Source organism: Pinus tabuliformis, chromosome X (genome assembly GCF_031772625.1).
Source record: "Pinus tabuliformis cultivar Carrire ecotype Pingquan chromosome X, CPIR1, whole genome shotgun sequence".
In the NCBI taxonomy this organism is placed as follows: domain Eukaryota; kingdom Viridiplantae; phylum Streptophyta; class Pinopsida; order Pinales; family Pinaceae; genus Pinus; species Pinus tabuliformis.
This window is the reverse complement of record NC_142308.1, coordinates 21,690,352-21,702,775: the sequence shown is the minus strand read 5'-3', so window position 1 is coordinate 21,702,775 and position 12,424 is coordinate 21,690,352. Positions and strand designations below refer to the sequence as shown.

At 39.1% G+C, this 12,424-nt stretch overlaps 1 protein-coding gene across 4 annotated transcripts in view; it reads right to left on the bottom strand.

Annotated features, from left to right (window-relative positions):
• LOC149138125 (uncharacterized) overlaps positions 1 to 12,424 on the bottom strand; it is a 437,257-nt gene that overhangs the window by 55,909 nt on the left and 368,924 nt on the right. For all 4 annotated transcript variants that reach the window (XM_089449305.1, XM_089449306.1, XM_089449303.1 and 1 more), the window contains 2 exons: positions 11,408 to 11,509; positions 11,011 to 11,211 (listed from right to left, as the gene is read on the bottom strand). In XM_089449305.1, coding sequence (XP_089305431.1) covers positions 11,092 to 11,211; positions 11,408 to 11,509 — 222 coding nt within the window. In that variant the 3' untranslated portion in view covers positions 11,011 to 11,091. The remainder of the gene's footprint in view (positions 1 to 11,010; positions 11,212 to 11,407; positions 11,510 to 12,424) is intronic.

Below are 12,424 nucleotides of genomic sequence, written 5' to 3'. Positions count from 1 at the left end.
AAAGAGCTTTCTCAAGGCAAGCACGCAAACCGAGCCCCCCCCCCCCCCTCTCTCTCTCTCTCTCTCTCTCTCTCTCTCTCTCAAATTTTTTGTATAGATCAATTGGTTCAAAGCTATTTTAAGAGAGTAGAGGTCTTGGGTTCAAGTCTCCATTTTGTGGGGGCGGATTTTTTCATTCCCGCACATTCGCGCACTTTGCCGGCAACTTCAACAATTTTTTTTCAAAAAGCCATAACTTCTTCATCCGGAAGCCTTTTTCAGAGCCGTTTTTTTTAAAACCGCCTATTTTTTCGAGATCTATCCATTGGAACACTTACTTTCAGCATCTTCAGCTTCAGTTTTTTTTTAAAATGGAAAGTCCATGCCAAGTCATTCTTGACAGCACTAACTACTTCCAATGGGTAGCCTACATGGAAGATTTACTTAGAAGTAAAGGTCTCTTCAGAATAGCCACAGACCAAGAGAAGAAACCAAAAGATGAAGACAAGGCGGAAAAATGGGAAAATAGACAAGATCAAGCACGTGGTTTGATAGGGATGTCTATTTCTCCTGATCTTAGATTCCACATTGCAGAACTTGAGACTCCTCATGAAGCATTAGAAAAACTTGCTAAAGTTTTTGGGATTAAAAATGAAATTAGAGCCCATCAACTTGAAAATGAGCTGCTTACTTTGGATCCTAATAATTTTTCTTGCATTGAAGATTTCTTGTCCAAATTCAAGACCCTTAGATATCTCTTGGAAGGTGTTAAAGTTAAGAAAGAAGATGGTAACCTTATTTATTCCATCCTTACTAAGTTGGGACCAGCCTACTCTGTATTTGTTTCCACTTTCCATTCTACAAGGGAAGCTTTCATTTGTCAAGGACAAGACTACAAGCCCCCTTCCTTTGACTCCTTTTGTGATTCCTTAATAAGAGAACAAGAAAAACTCTTACACCTTGGTCTTCTTAATCTTGGAAACTCTTCCACGAAAGCGTTAGCCGCCCAGCAGCAACCAAATTCAAAGAATCCTAAGAAGTCATATCCTCAAAAGAATGGTCCTAAACCAACTCAGCCTCAAAATGAAAGATCATTTCAGCAAAATGATAAGACCAATAAAAACAAATGGAAGAAGACTGATAGACATTGTAACTTTTGTAATCGAGATGGCCACTTAGAATCTAAATGCTTTAAGAAGATGGAAGCCTTGGAAGCCGCAATGAAGAAACATAACATCCATGTGGAGCCTACTTCAACTTCAACTTCCGGAATGGCACTTTCTGCATGTCATTGTCAATCATCTCAGTCTGGTTATGCATTAAATGTATCTTCTTCTTCTTCTCATTCTCATGAGTGGCTCATTGATTCTGGAGCCTCTTGTCACATGGCCAAAAACCAAGCCATGTTTTCTTCTTTAAATGATTGTAACACCAAAAATATATATATTGGTGATGATAGATCTCTTAATGTTGTAGGGACTGGAACTGTTCATCTAGACAATGGTCAGTTTAATGATGTATTATGTGTTCCAACCTTATCCTGCAACCTTCTATCTGTCTATCAGATAACTCATTCAGGTGAAGGTAAAATTGTTGAATTTTCACCTCATGATGTTGTAATCAAGGATCTAAAAGATCCTAAACAGATTCTAGCTACTGGTCTTGCTGATGATTCCAAAAGGTTGTATAAGTTTCACAACTTTGGGTCATCCAATCTTCCCTCAGTATTTGTTGCTCATAATGATGAAGTGAGCAAACTTTGGCATGAGCGATTTGGTCACTTAAACTATCGCTCCCTTCAGCATCTATGTAAAGAAAATATGGTGACAGGTCTTCCTATGGTATCTTGCAGAGATGGTGTTTGTTCCGGATGTGTACTCGGAAAACATCATCGGGACAGTTTTGACAAACGTGCCTCTTGGCACGCCTCAGCCCCTTTACAGCTTGTGCACAGTGATTTATGTGGTCCTCTTCCTGTTGCTTCATTCTCTGGCTGCAAGTACTTCTTAACTTTCATTGATGATTTCTCCAGACGCACTTGGGTATACTTCTTAAAACTCAAGAGCGAAGTATTTACCACTTTTTTGGCCTTCAAAGCCTTTGTTGAAAAACAATCTGGACATCAAATTCTTAAGCTAAGAACTGATAATGGTGGAGAATATGTTAAAAACACATTCATCAACTTTTGCACCGAAAATGGAATTCAAATGCAACATACTGTTCCATACACTCCACAACAAAATGGTGTAGCTGAAAGGAAAAATCGCACCTTAAAGGAAATGGCTAATTGTATGCTGCAATCTAAAGGACTCAGTCTTAGTTTTTGGGCCGAAGCAATTAATTGTGCAAATTATATAATCAATCGCACTCCTACTAAGGTTCTAGAGAATATCACTCCAGAAGAAGCTTGGAGTTCCATTAAACCAGATGTAAGTCACTTTCGTGTGTTTGGAAGTGAAGCATGGGCCCATATTCCAGATGAAAAGCATAAAGCTTTAGAACCTAAGAGTGAGAAATGTACTTTTGTTGGATATTCTGAAGATGTAAAAGGTTATAGACTTATTCCATTTAAGTCCAAAAATGTTATCATTAGAAGAGATGTAAAATTTGATGAAAATAAATCGGCCTGCGAGCCTAGTCCGGCGGATGTGCCACCTCTTCCTATCTCTTCTATCTTTGAAAACATTTCTTCTTCAGATGATGAAAGCGAGGATGATAATCCTCCCCCACCTTCTCAGGATCCTCAACTTCCAAGATGGGTCCGTGCTACTCGGGATGCAGCAGGTGATCTTGCCGGTGATCCTACAGATCAGCGACGTACACGTTCTCAGTTTGAAAGAGCCTCTTCTTTACTGGCTCAAGCTCCAGTAAATCATGATCCTGACACTTTTGCAGAAGCTTCAGGCCATCCACATTGGGAAGCAGCTATGAATGAAGAATATCATTCATTGATGACAAATGATACATGGGATCTTGTTCCTCTACCAAAGGGACGCAAACTTGTTAGATGTAAATGGGTTTACAGAACCAAGTATGGACCAGATGGGAAAGTTGATAAACATAAAGCTCGTCTCGTTGCTAAGGGCTTTTCACAGGTTGAAGGCATTGACTACACTGAAACCTTCTCCCCTGTTGCCAAAATGAACTCTATCCGCCTTGTTCTTTCCCTTGCTGCCTCTTTAAAATGGGAAGTCCATCAGATGGATGTTAAATCTGCCTTCTTGCATGGGGACTTGCAGGAAGAAATCTATATGGAACAACCCATTGGCTTCATACAAACAGACTCCAGCCTTGTTTGTCGACTTAAGAAATCCCTTTATGGCCTCAAGCAAGCTCCTCGGGCTTGGTATGCCAAAATGGATAGCTTTCTTTTAGAATCTGGCTTTTCTAGGTGTCATTCTGACAATACTGTCTACACCAAGAAAGTGGGCAACTCTCTTATCATCCTTGTTCTTTATGTTGATGATCTTATTCTTACTGGTAGTGATCCCAACCTTATAAACCATGTGAAGTCCAGCCTTAAAAAGAAATTTGAAATGACAGACTTAGGACACTTACACTATTTTCTCGGTCTTCAAGTCTTGCAATCCCAAGAGGGTATTTTCCTTTCCCAGTCCAAGTATGCTTGTGATATTCTTCGTCATTTTCACATGGAAGACTGTAAGCCAGCCCCTTCTCCCTTTCAGTCTGGAGTCAAACTTTCAGTCTCTTGTACTTCTCCTGAAGTTGATGCTACCTTATACCGTCAACTTGTCGGAAAACTCTTGTATTTAACCCATACTCGTCCTGATCTTTCCTTTGCTGTTGGCCTTGTTGCTCGTTTTATGCAAAACCCCCGTGAAAGTCATTGGAAAGCAGCTAAAAGAATACTTCGTTATGTTCGAGGTACAGTACAGTTTGGGATTCATTACAGTGCCAAAGCAGCTCCTCTGTTAGTTGGTTTCACTGATTCTGATTGGGCTGGTGACCCTGATGATCGGAAGTCTACTGCCGGTTATGTCTTCACTCTTGGTTCAGGACCTATTACATGGGCTTGTAAGAAACAGGCTGCCATTTCTCTTTCGTCAGCAGAAGCAGAGTATCGTGGTGCCGTGGAAGCTAGTAAGGAAGCCTTGTGGCTTCGTCAGATCCTATCAGAGTTTGGCTTTGAGCAGCAGCATCCAACCACACTTTGGTGTGATAATCAAAGTGCCATTCAGCTATGCAAAGATCCAGTCCAGCATCAGCGCAGCAAACACATTGAACTACACATGCACTTCATCAGAAAGCTCATTCATGACCATGTTCTTGAAGTGCAATATTGTCCAACAGATGATCAGGTTGCAGACATCTTCACAAAGGCTCTCACAGAGGCGAAGTTCACTAAACTTCGATATATGCTTGGAGTTCAGGAAGTTGTCACTAAGGGGGGATAGGCTCTAGTGCCTCCTTCCTTCTCCTATTGTGTCATATTTGTAAATCCTTCAATCCTATCCCAAGTTGTTCTTAAGGGGGGATGTTAGGATATTCCGACACATAGGATATAGTTAAGTTCAACTTGGTCTAGTATAGAGTTAGGTTAGAGTTAGGTAAAGTGTGTTTCTTTACCGTTGTACATTTTGTAACTTACAATCCGACGGTCACGATATGTAGTGATCCGACGGTTCACTCTCACCTCGGTATTACCGACACTTGATCCGTGGCTTGACACCCGATTGGTCCATGAGTTCTATTTAAAGCGCATGGAGGGTCATTGTTCGGGTAATCCGTGCATGAGAGAAGCTTATGTAAATTTTCATTCTTTGATTAATAAATTGCCTGTAGTACCCACGTTGGGACAGGCCGTGGACTGTTTCCCTCCTTGCACTCTGAGGGTTTTAACCACGTCAAAAATACTGGTGTATTGATTTGAGATCTGGTTGTGAGCGGTGTCCTTTTGGTATTCTTTCTGTGGAACTTACCCTGTAAATTCCTACAAGAAGGATGACTAATTCTTACTTTTTCAAGAGCGCATCTTCATCAAATGTTACATCTTTGCTCAAGTCTATTGTTCTTTGACCAGGTATATAAATTCTAAATGCTTTAGAATCTTCACAATAGCCCACAAACATACCTTTCTTACCTGAAGCCTCAAGCTTGTTCCTCTTTTCTTTTGGTACATGAAAATAAACAGGACAACCAAAGATCCTTAAATGACTGACATCAGGTTTCTTTCCTGTGAATACTTCTTCAGGAGTCTTGTCATATAATGCTTGATGAGGAGTCCTGTTTTGTACATATACGGTAGTGTTGGTAGCTTCTCCCCATAGGAACCTTGGCACATTCTGATCATGTAGCATGGCACGAGAAGCCTCCATGATAGTTCTATTCTTTCTTTATACCACACCATTTTGTTCAGGATTATATGGTACAATGGTCTCTTTCTTGATACTGACTTCTCTGCAAAAGTCAATGAATTCATTTGAAATGAATTCTCCTCCATTATCTGATCTGAAGACTTTGATTTTCTTTCCAGTTTGGTTTTCAATCAATGCTTTGAAATTTTTAAACATATCAAAGGCTTCATCTTTGTGCTTTAGAAAGTATATCCACGTTTTTCTAGAGAAATCATCCACAAAGGTGATATAATACAAATATCCACCTAAGGATGTCACTGGTATAGGTCCAAAAATCTAAATGAATTAGCTGTGGGATGTCATGAGTTTTGATACTACTAGAGGGGAAAGGCCCTCTCATTTTCTTCCCACTTTCACAACCAGGGCAAACACCATCGTGTTTTTATTGGATTTCTGGCATTCCAGAAACCATCTTCTTTACTTTGAGTAGTGCCTTATACTGAAGATGAGCAAATTTGCGGTGCCATAACTCAATCTGATTGAAATTGCATTCTTGAGTCATAGATTTAATAGGTCTCCCATTGACCTTGTAAAGCCCTTCGACTCTCGATCCAAGAGTAAAAGCATTTTTCATGTTTGTTTTCTCTGGCCGAGTTAACACCTTTCCTTTTATAAAAGCCACCTTCATTCCTCTATCTTCTAGAGCAGATATAAATACAAGATTTTTCTTTAGACCAGGTACATATAAAACATCTTGAAGGTAAATCGTTTCGCCAAGATCCAAATGAAAAGAAACTGAACCAAACCCTTTTACAGGATATGTAGTGTTATCTCCAAGGATAATGTTTAAAACAGTCTTCCTCTCAACCAAATTAGAGAGGACTTCTTTATAACTAGAGAAGTACCTAGAGGCACCACTATCCACTAACCAGTTGTCTAAAGAATCTGGAGGAGAAGCACTAGACAAAGCTGAAATCAGAAAGTACTCAGATTGAGAAGCAACAACATTATTTTCATACCTTGTATTTTTGTATCTCTTTTGAGAACGAGGCTCTTGATCATGATCACTCGCATTGCTTCTTCCTTCATATCTTCTTCCTCCATAATTCCTCCTTTTTCGATCAGGAGACTGATTATTGTAGTTGTTGCTACTCCTTTGATTATAAGACGATTTTCTTTCTGGACAATCTCGAGGATAGTTCCCATGCTTGTGACTGTTAAAGCATTCAACATTCCTCATGCTCTTCTTGAAAAACTTGGGTTTGGACTTTGGCATAAAATATTTTCTCTTTCCTTTCTTCTTCTTTGCTTGTGCAATGAAGGCAAATGGTTCTCCTTCTTCATGTCTCTGAATTCTACCCCTTGAAATCATCCTTGTTTCTTCCTGCTTGCATCTTCTAATCAATTCATCAAAAGTTGGCAAAACATTGCTATTGTTGATAGTAGTAATGAATACTTCCCAAGCTGCAGGAAGTCCATCAAGGGTTGTGTGTACCAATTCTCTATGAGACAGAGGCTCGCCAACAGATAAAATTTGGTATTTGAGTTTAGTAATCCTTATAAATTAAGACTGAATAGATTTTCCCTTGTTCAATTTGATATCTTTGAGTTGCTTCTTCTGGTCAAGGATGTGATTCAGATTTTGGACTTCAAACATGCCAACAATAATCATACATTTCCTTAGTTGTCTTCAGTTTGGAGATACAGGTAAGAAGATGATCTTTCAAAGAATCAATAATAATTTTGTGAGCTTTGATCTCACCTTTCTTGTATCTTGACTTAGCAGCAGTAGGGGCATTTTCAGGAGGTTGGGGTACACCTCCTTGGACATACTCTAGAACATCTTCTCCATCCAAGTTTGTGTCCAACCTGAATTTCCAAGTAGCATAATTTGAAGCCCCTAACAATTTTTCGCTGTCCTTGAAGAGGGATGTAGCCATCTGAATTGATCTACTGTTGTATTTTGAGCAGCAAATAAGGTCTTTCAGAAGATAATTTCCTTCAACTTACTATTCTTCAATTTATCTTCACCACAACTTTGATACCATGTTAAATTTTGCAATTTTGAAATTAATTATCTTAGATCTTCAATCTTTAAGTGCAGATAGTAACCAATAACCATATAGAAGACAATCAATGAACAGTAAGACAACAAATTTGGTCCAAGACCAGGGAAAAACCCCACTGTGGGGGAGACCCCTTTAAGAATATTCTTCTAGTAGATCTTCATAAAATGTTTAGCAGAGATACATAAGCAGAGTACAAAACCCTTTTCTTAATGAAAACAACATTACCCCTTTAGGAAAAATCTTCTGAAGTGTGAGATCTGATCACAAATGTAGAATAACAAATCCTTTAATCCTTCAGCAAAGATTACAAGTGCGAGAAGAAGATTAGCTTTCACGAATGAGATAGACAAGTCTTCAAATGCGTACTAGAAATCCAAGACAATACGCCTTCAAAATAAGATGATCTGGCCACAAATAATAAGTAAATATCCTCCAGGTGCAAGAGGATGAGACTTGTAATGTGAGATCTGCAAAAATTGATACAAGGGAGATCTACCACCAATGATAATACAAGATAGAGATCTAGCCAATAATACAAAATCTGTCAAACAATAATGCAAGAAAGAAATCTCCAGAAATGTGAGAGAGAAATTTCCACTAGATCTGCCAATGATGAAATGAAATAACAGGCTTCCAATAAATCTGCTAACAGTGAGAGAGATAAAATACTGATGCAAGGGCTTTATCACCAATGCGAACAAGATCACCAGTGATGATAAGAGATTTGCCACTGATAATCAAACATCTGCCAAAGATGATAAGGGATCTGCCACTGATAATCAAAGATCTGCCAATGATGATAAGAGATTTTCCACTAATGATAAGAGATTTGCCACTGGTAATCAGATTTTCCACTAATGATAGGAGATCTTCCATTGATAATCAGATCTGCCACTGATAATCAGAGATCTGCCAATGATGATAAGAGATCTGCCATTAATAATCAGATCTGCCAATGATGATAAGAGATCTGCCACTGATAATTAGATCAGCAAATCTACAATAGATCTGCAAACAATAAGAGAGATAAATTACTGATGTGAGGGCTTGATCACCAATGCGAGAGCTAGATCACCAAAGCAAGAGAGAAAGAACCCAATGTGTTGCAAATGAAGGCTTCTCTTCAATATATAGGAATATTTGAGACAAAATCCCTAACTCGAATTAGGTTTTTGGAAGGTCCTATAGTGATCCATTTTTGCACATATCGAATTAGATCACTTAAGTGATTTTATTTTGCACATGTCAAAATAACTTTATAAAACAATTTCGAAATAACTTTTGCACTTATAAAAATAATTTGCACTTGAGAAATAATTCGCTTCAAGGGTGAAAGGGGTTAACTCATAGAATGTTTTTCTAGGGAAATTTCTCCCTCACTTGCACACAATTCAACAACATTGAGTAACTGAGTTTTGGAGAGAGCCCTCTTTGGGTTGGAAGGGCTAGCTTCCAATTTGAAAGATTGGTTTCAGGTTACTTCAGTAATTTCCCTTCACAGCCAGGAAATTTTCGAGTGATAACACTGACATCCATATTGATGGTCAAAAATTATAAAATTTTACCTTTTTTCTCTCTCCTAAAATTTTGGCCCTTTAAGGCAAGCTGCTAGGGTAGGGTTTGAGGCTGAATTCAACTAGGGCATGAGCGTGGAGGTGATTGGAGGTTTTTCTACCTTGCTGAGCCTTAAAATATCAAAATCTAGCAATTTGTATTGTTGGAAGTCTTTCACTAAGGTTGATGTCATCTACCCTCAACAATTCTCGTGCTTGGAAAAATTTAATTATGCATTAAGGTTTCAACTTAGGGTCATTTGATAGTTTGCCTCTCATGTTGTTGATCATACCATTAAATCTAACCTTTTCTCTCTTGTATGCCTAGTTGTGCTATTGTTGAAGTATACATTGAAAACTCTAGGCTACAAGTCTATCTTTATAGGCCTCTTCATAGGTAAGCTTTAACATATCACATAGAATTGAGCATTGTTCTTAGCTTGAGTACCTCGACTGAGCCTATTGGAAGTGTCACCTTTGAACCTTTTACCTAGAATATCTTTTAGGTGACCTATATTGGGAAGCCTCCCATGTGATGAAATTCCATTGAAGAGCAAGAGGTGGAATGTTGAGGTGATAGTGGCATCCACCTCATTGTTGTGTCTTACTCTGGATTTTGTCTTATGGGGCATCTCACAAGACCTGCTAGATTTTGAGGCAATAGGTCACCAAAAGTGTTTTGTAGGTGCATGTGTGAAAATTCTATCATTGCAGCAACTGATTTATTTTTCCTACTTATTTCATCATAAGTTATTCATGAAATTACTTCAATAAACATTAAAATAAACACTTATACAAATATGACACCATAATACAGAAACAAACATATGCACACATTGACACAGTGATTTTGGACTAATGTTCGCGGAAAAACCCAATGTGGAAAAACCGGTGCAGCAAAGGAGGATTTTATTATTCAGCAATTTTCTAGTACAACAGGGTGCCAAACTGGCTTACCCACAAATAGACAAATTTCCAGCACTTCTTCTGAACCCAATGTAGGCCCTACTAACCTCTACGTCAGCCTGAAACTCTCTGCGTCAGCCTGAAAACCCTCTGCGTCAACCTACTGAGGCTCGGCGCAGCCTCTCTGGCCTTCTGCGTCACTCCTGCAACCTCTGCATGGATGACGCAGGCCTTGCTGGCTCTACGTAGTCTTTGTTACCTCTGTGTGGCTTCCTCTGGCCCTACGTCTGCCTCTTCTGCCTCTGCGCTGATCTCCCGTCTCTCTGTTCCATACTTGCTACTTCCTAACTGCTCTCTAGACCACTGATTCAATTTCTCAGCAAACCCCACACTAGAAATTGAACTGACTGGTCTCCCTTAGTGTGTTCTCCAAGTGACCCTCAAGCCTTCTCTTATACTTTTCTTGTTGACAAATCAACGGCCGAGATTAAGTCCGTAATCAACAACTAAGATTAGATTTGGCTTGATCCATGTCTTTTGGACCATTCTAACGCAGTTTCATATTAATACACATTAATATTTTATTTTCCCAAAGTTTAGTCTTAGGGACTCCATTAAAAATATTAATTATTTTAGTATCCCCTCAACTGTTTAGAATCTGCCCAAATCCTTTCTGGGTATTGGAGATCTCGTGTGCCCCAACCTCTCCACCAAATTCCGTGGTTAGAGCACATCCGATGCTACCCCTTTTTTTTGATGTTTCATTTTGAAAACCAGCTGTTTGAGGTCAGTGACCTCTGAGTGAAGCTTGCTGTTTTTGTTTTCAAGAAATTCCAGTTGCTACATCTGACTTTTAATCTGTTACATGCAAAACAGGAAATCTGTCTCCAAGGCTATGTCAGTGGGTCTCTAAATTAATCTGTTTTCTGTTGCAGCATCTGTCTATCTTCACCTGTTTGTTGTTGCTGTTTTTTCCATTCTCTGGTTCGGATTACTAGACAGTCTGCCATTAGAGAGGGTATGGAGGTGGGCAAGGCCTGGGGATGGGGTCGTGTGGAGGTTGGGCTATGCTGATGGAAAAATAACATGAAGCAAGACATAGTTAACAATGAAGGTTACAGAAAAATTATGATGCTCGGATTTTAATTCACAAGAAATCAAAAGCCAGACTTGAATTGATATACATACCATAATCTGTTTGCACATCAGGATTGTTGATTGCCAAGAGGCTTATCATAAAGGATCAAGTCCCAGCAATAAACAGGTTCCCTAGATTGCCCTCTCCAACCATCTAGGAAGTGACATGGAAGTCTTGATCCCAAGACGTTTTAGAAATATAGCATAGAGGACATGGAGCAAGAATACAAATGATCCACAATTCAACAGAAGCTGCAAGAACACGAGAATGTTAACCATGTCACTTGAAATGTCAAAATAGTTTCCTCCAAACAAAAATGTTCATACTTTGGCTAGTTTTAAAATTTATATCTTACAACAAACTTTTAGCCAAGCAATAAAAATGATGGACAAACAAAAAATCTCTAAAAGCAAAATAAAGAGCAGTATGATATGAAGGTGTGATTACCAAACTAGCAAATATAGCATATATCAGCGCCATTGAAGGAACCACATTGATGCCCACAGCAGCGAGCAAGTAAGACACAGATGCATGAGCATTTATCATAATCTGCACATTTTCAACTCCAAAATTCAGTTTCAAGACTACATAATAAAAACTCGGTTTCATGACAATAGAATAAAAACTATTTAGAACTCTAGCCATGCTAGTCCTTTTATTAGTTGAATCTGTCATACCTGAGAAAGTCAAAATTTATAGTTAATGATACCATGGCTGAGAAAGAACAAACAAATAAAAGAATACTTCAGCTTGCCCCATGTAGCTTTGACAGAACAATTTCAGATATGTTGTTATGCATATACAAAGAAATATCTCTCTATAATTGACGTGTTCATTATTGTTAAGCTCCTCAGATCAATACTTTCATAGACACTGGTTTTTAGAGGTCTCGAGTCTTCTTCGGTCAGCTGGCATCTCGATGGATTGACTCCCTCCTTTTAGATATTCTTTGGGTGCCCCTAGATATCTCCTACCAAATAAGCAGGAGATTAATGAGGTTATCAGAGATAACATCTATAGGCAGTTTATCCAGGTCACTTGGCTCAGCGCTCTAGGAGGGTTGACGCCTAAGATGGCCTTCTAAATAGTGCACTCCCTGGAGTTGATAGACGTGCTCATTCTCTGACCCCTTTACACTTGGCACTGGATGAACACATGTAGGATCCTCCTAGGCTCGTTTCAAGTGGGTTCACATGAGCTACAAATAGAGGTGGAGCTTCAAATCCATGGGAGAAGAGGATTTTCCAGCTTTGTCGTATGCAGGAAACTGAGATGGAGCACTTTATTTTCCATTTCCCGATATACTATGAAATATTGGGTTGGTTCTATTACCCACCAACATGGGTAACCTCCATCGGAGAAAACTTTTCTCCTACATTTGACAGCTAGCCAGCCAACAGCCCTTTCCAGCCACCATTAGTTGATGATATGCCATATATCTCCGCCACTTGCATCAGCCATTTG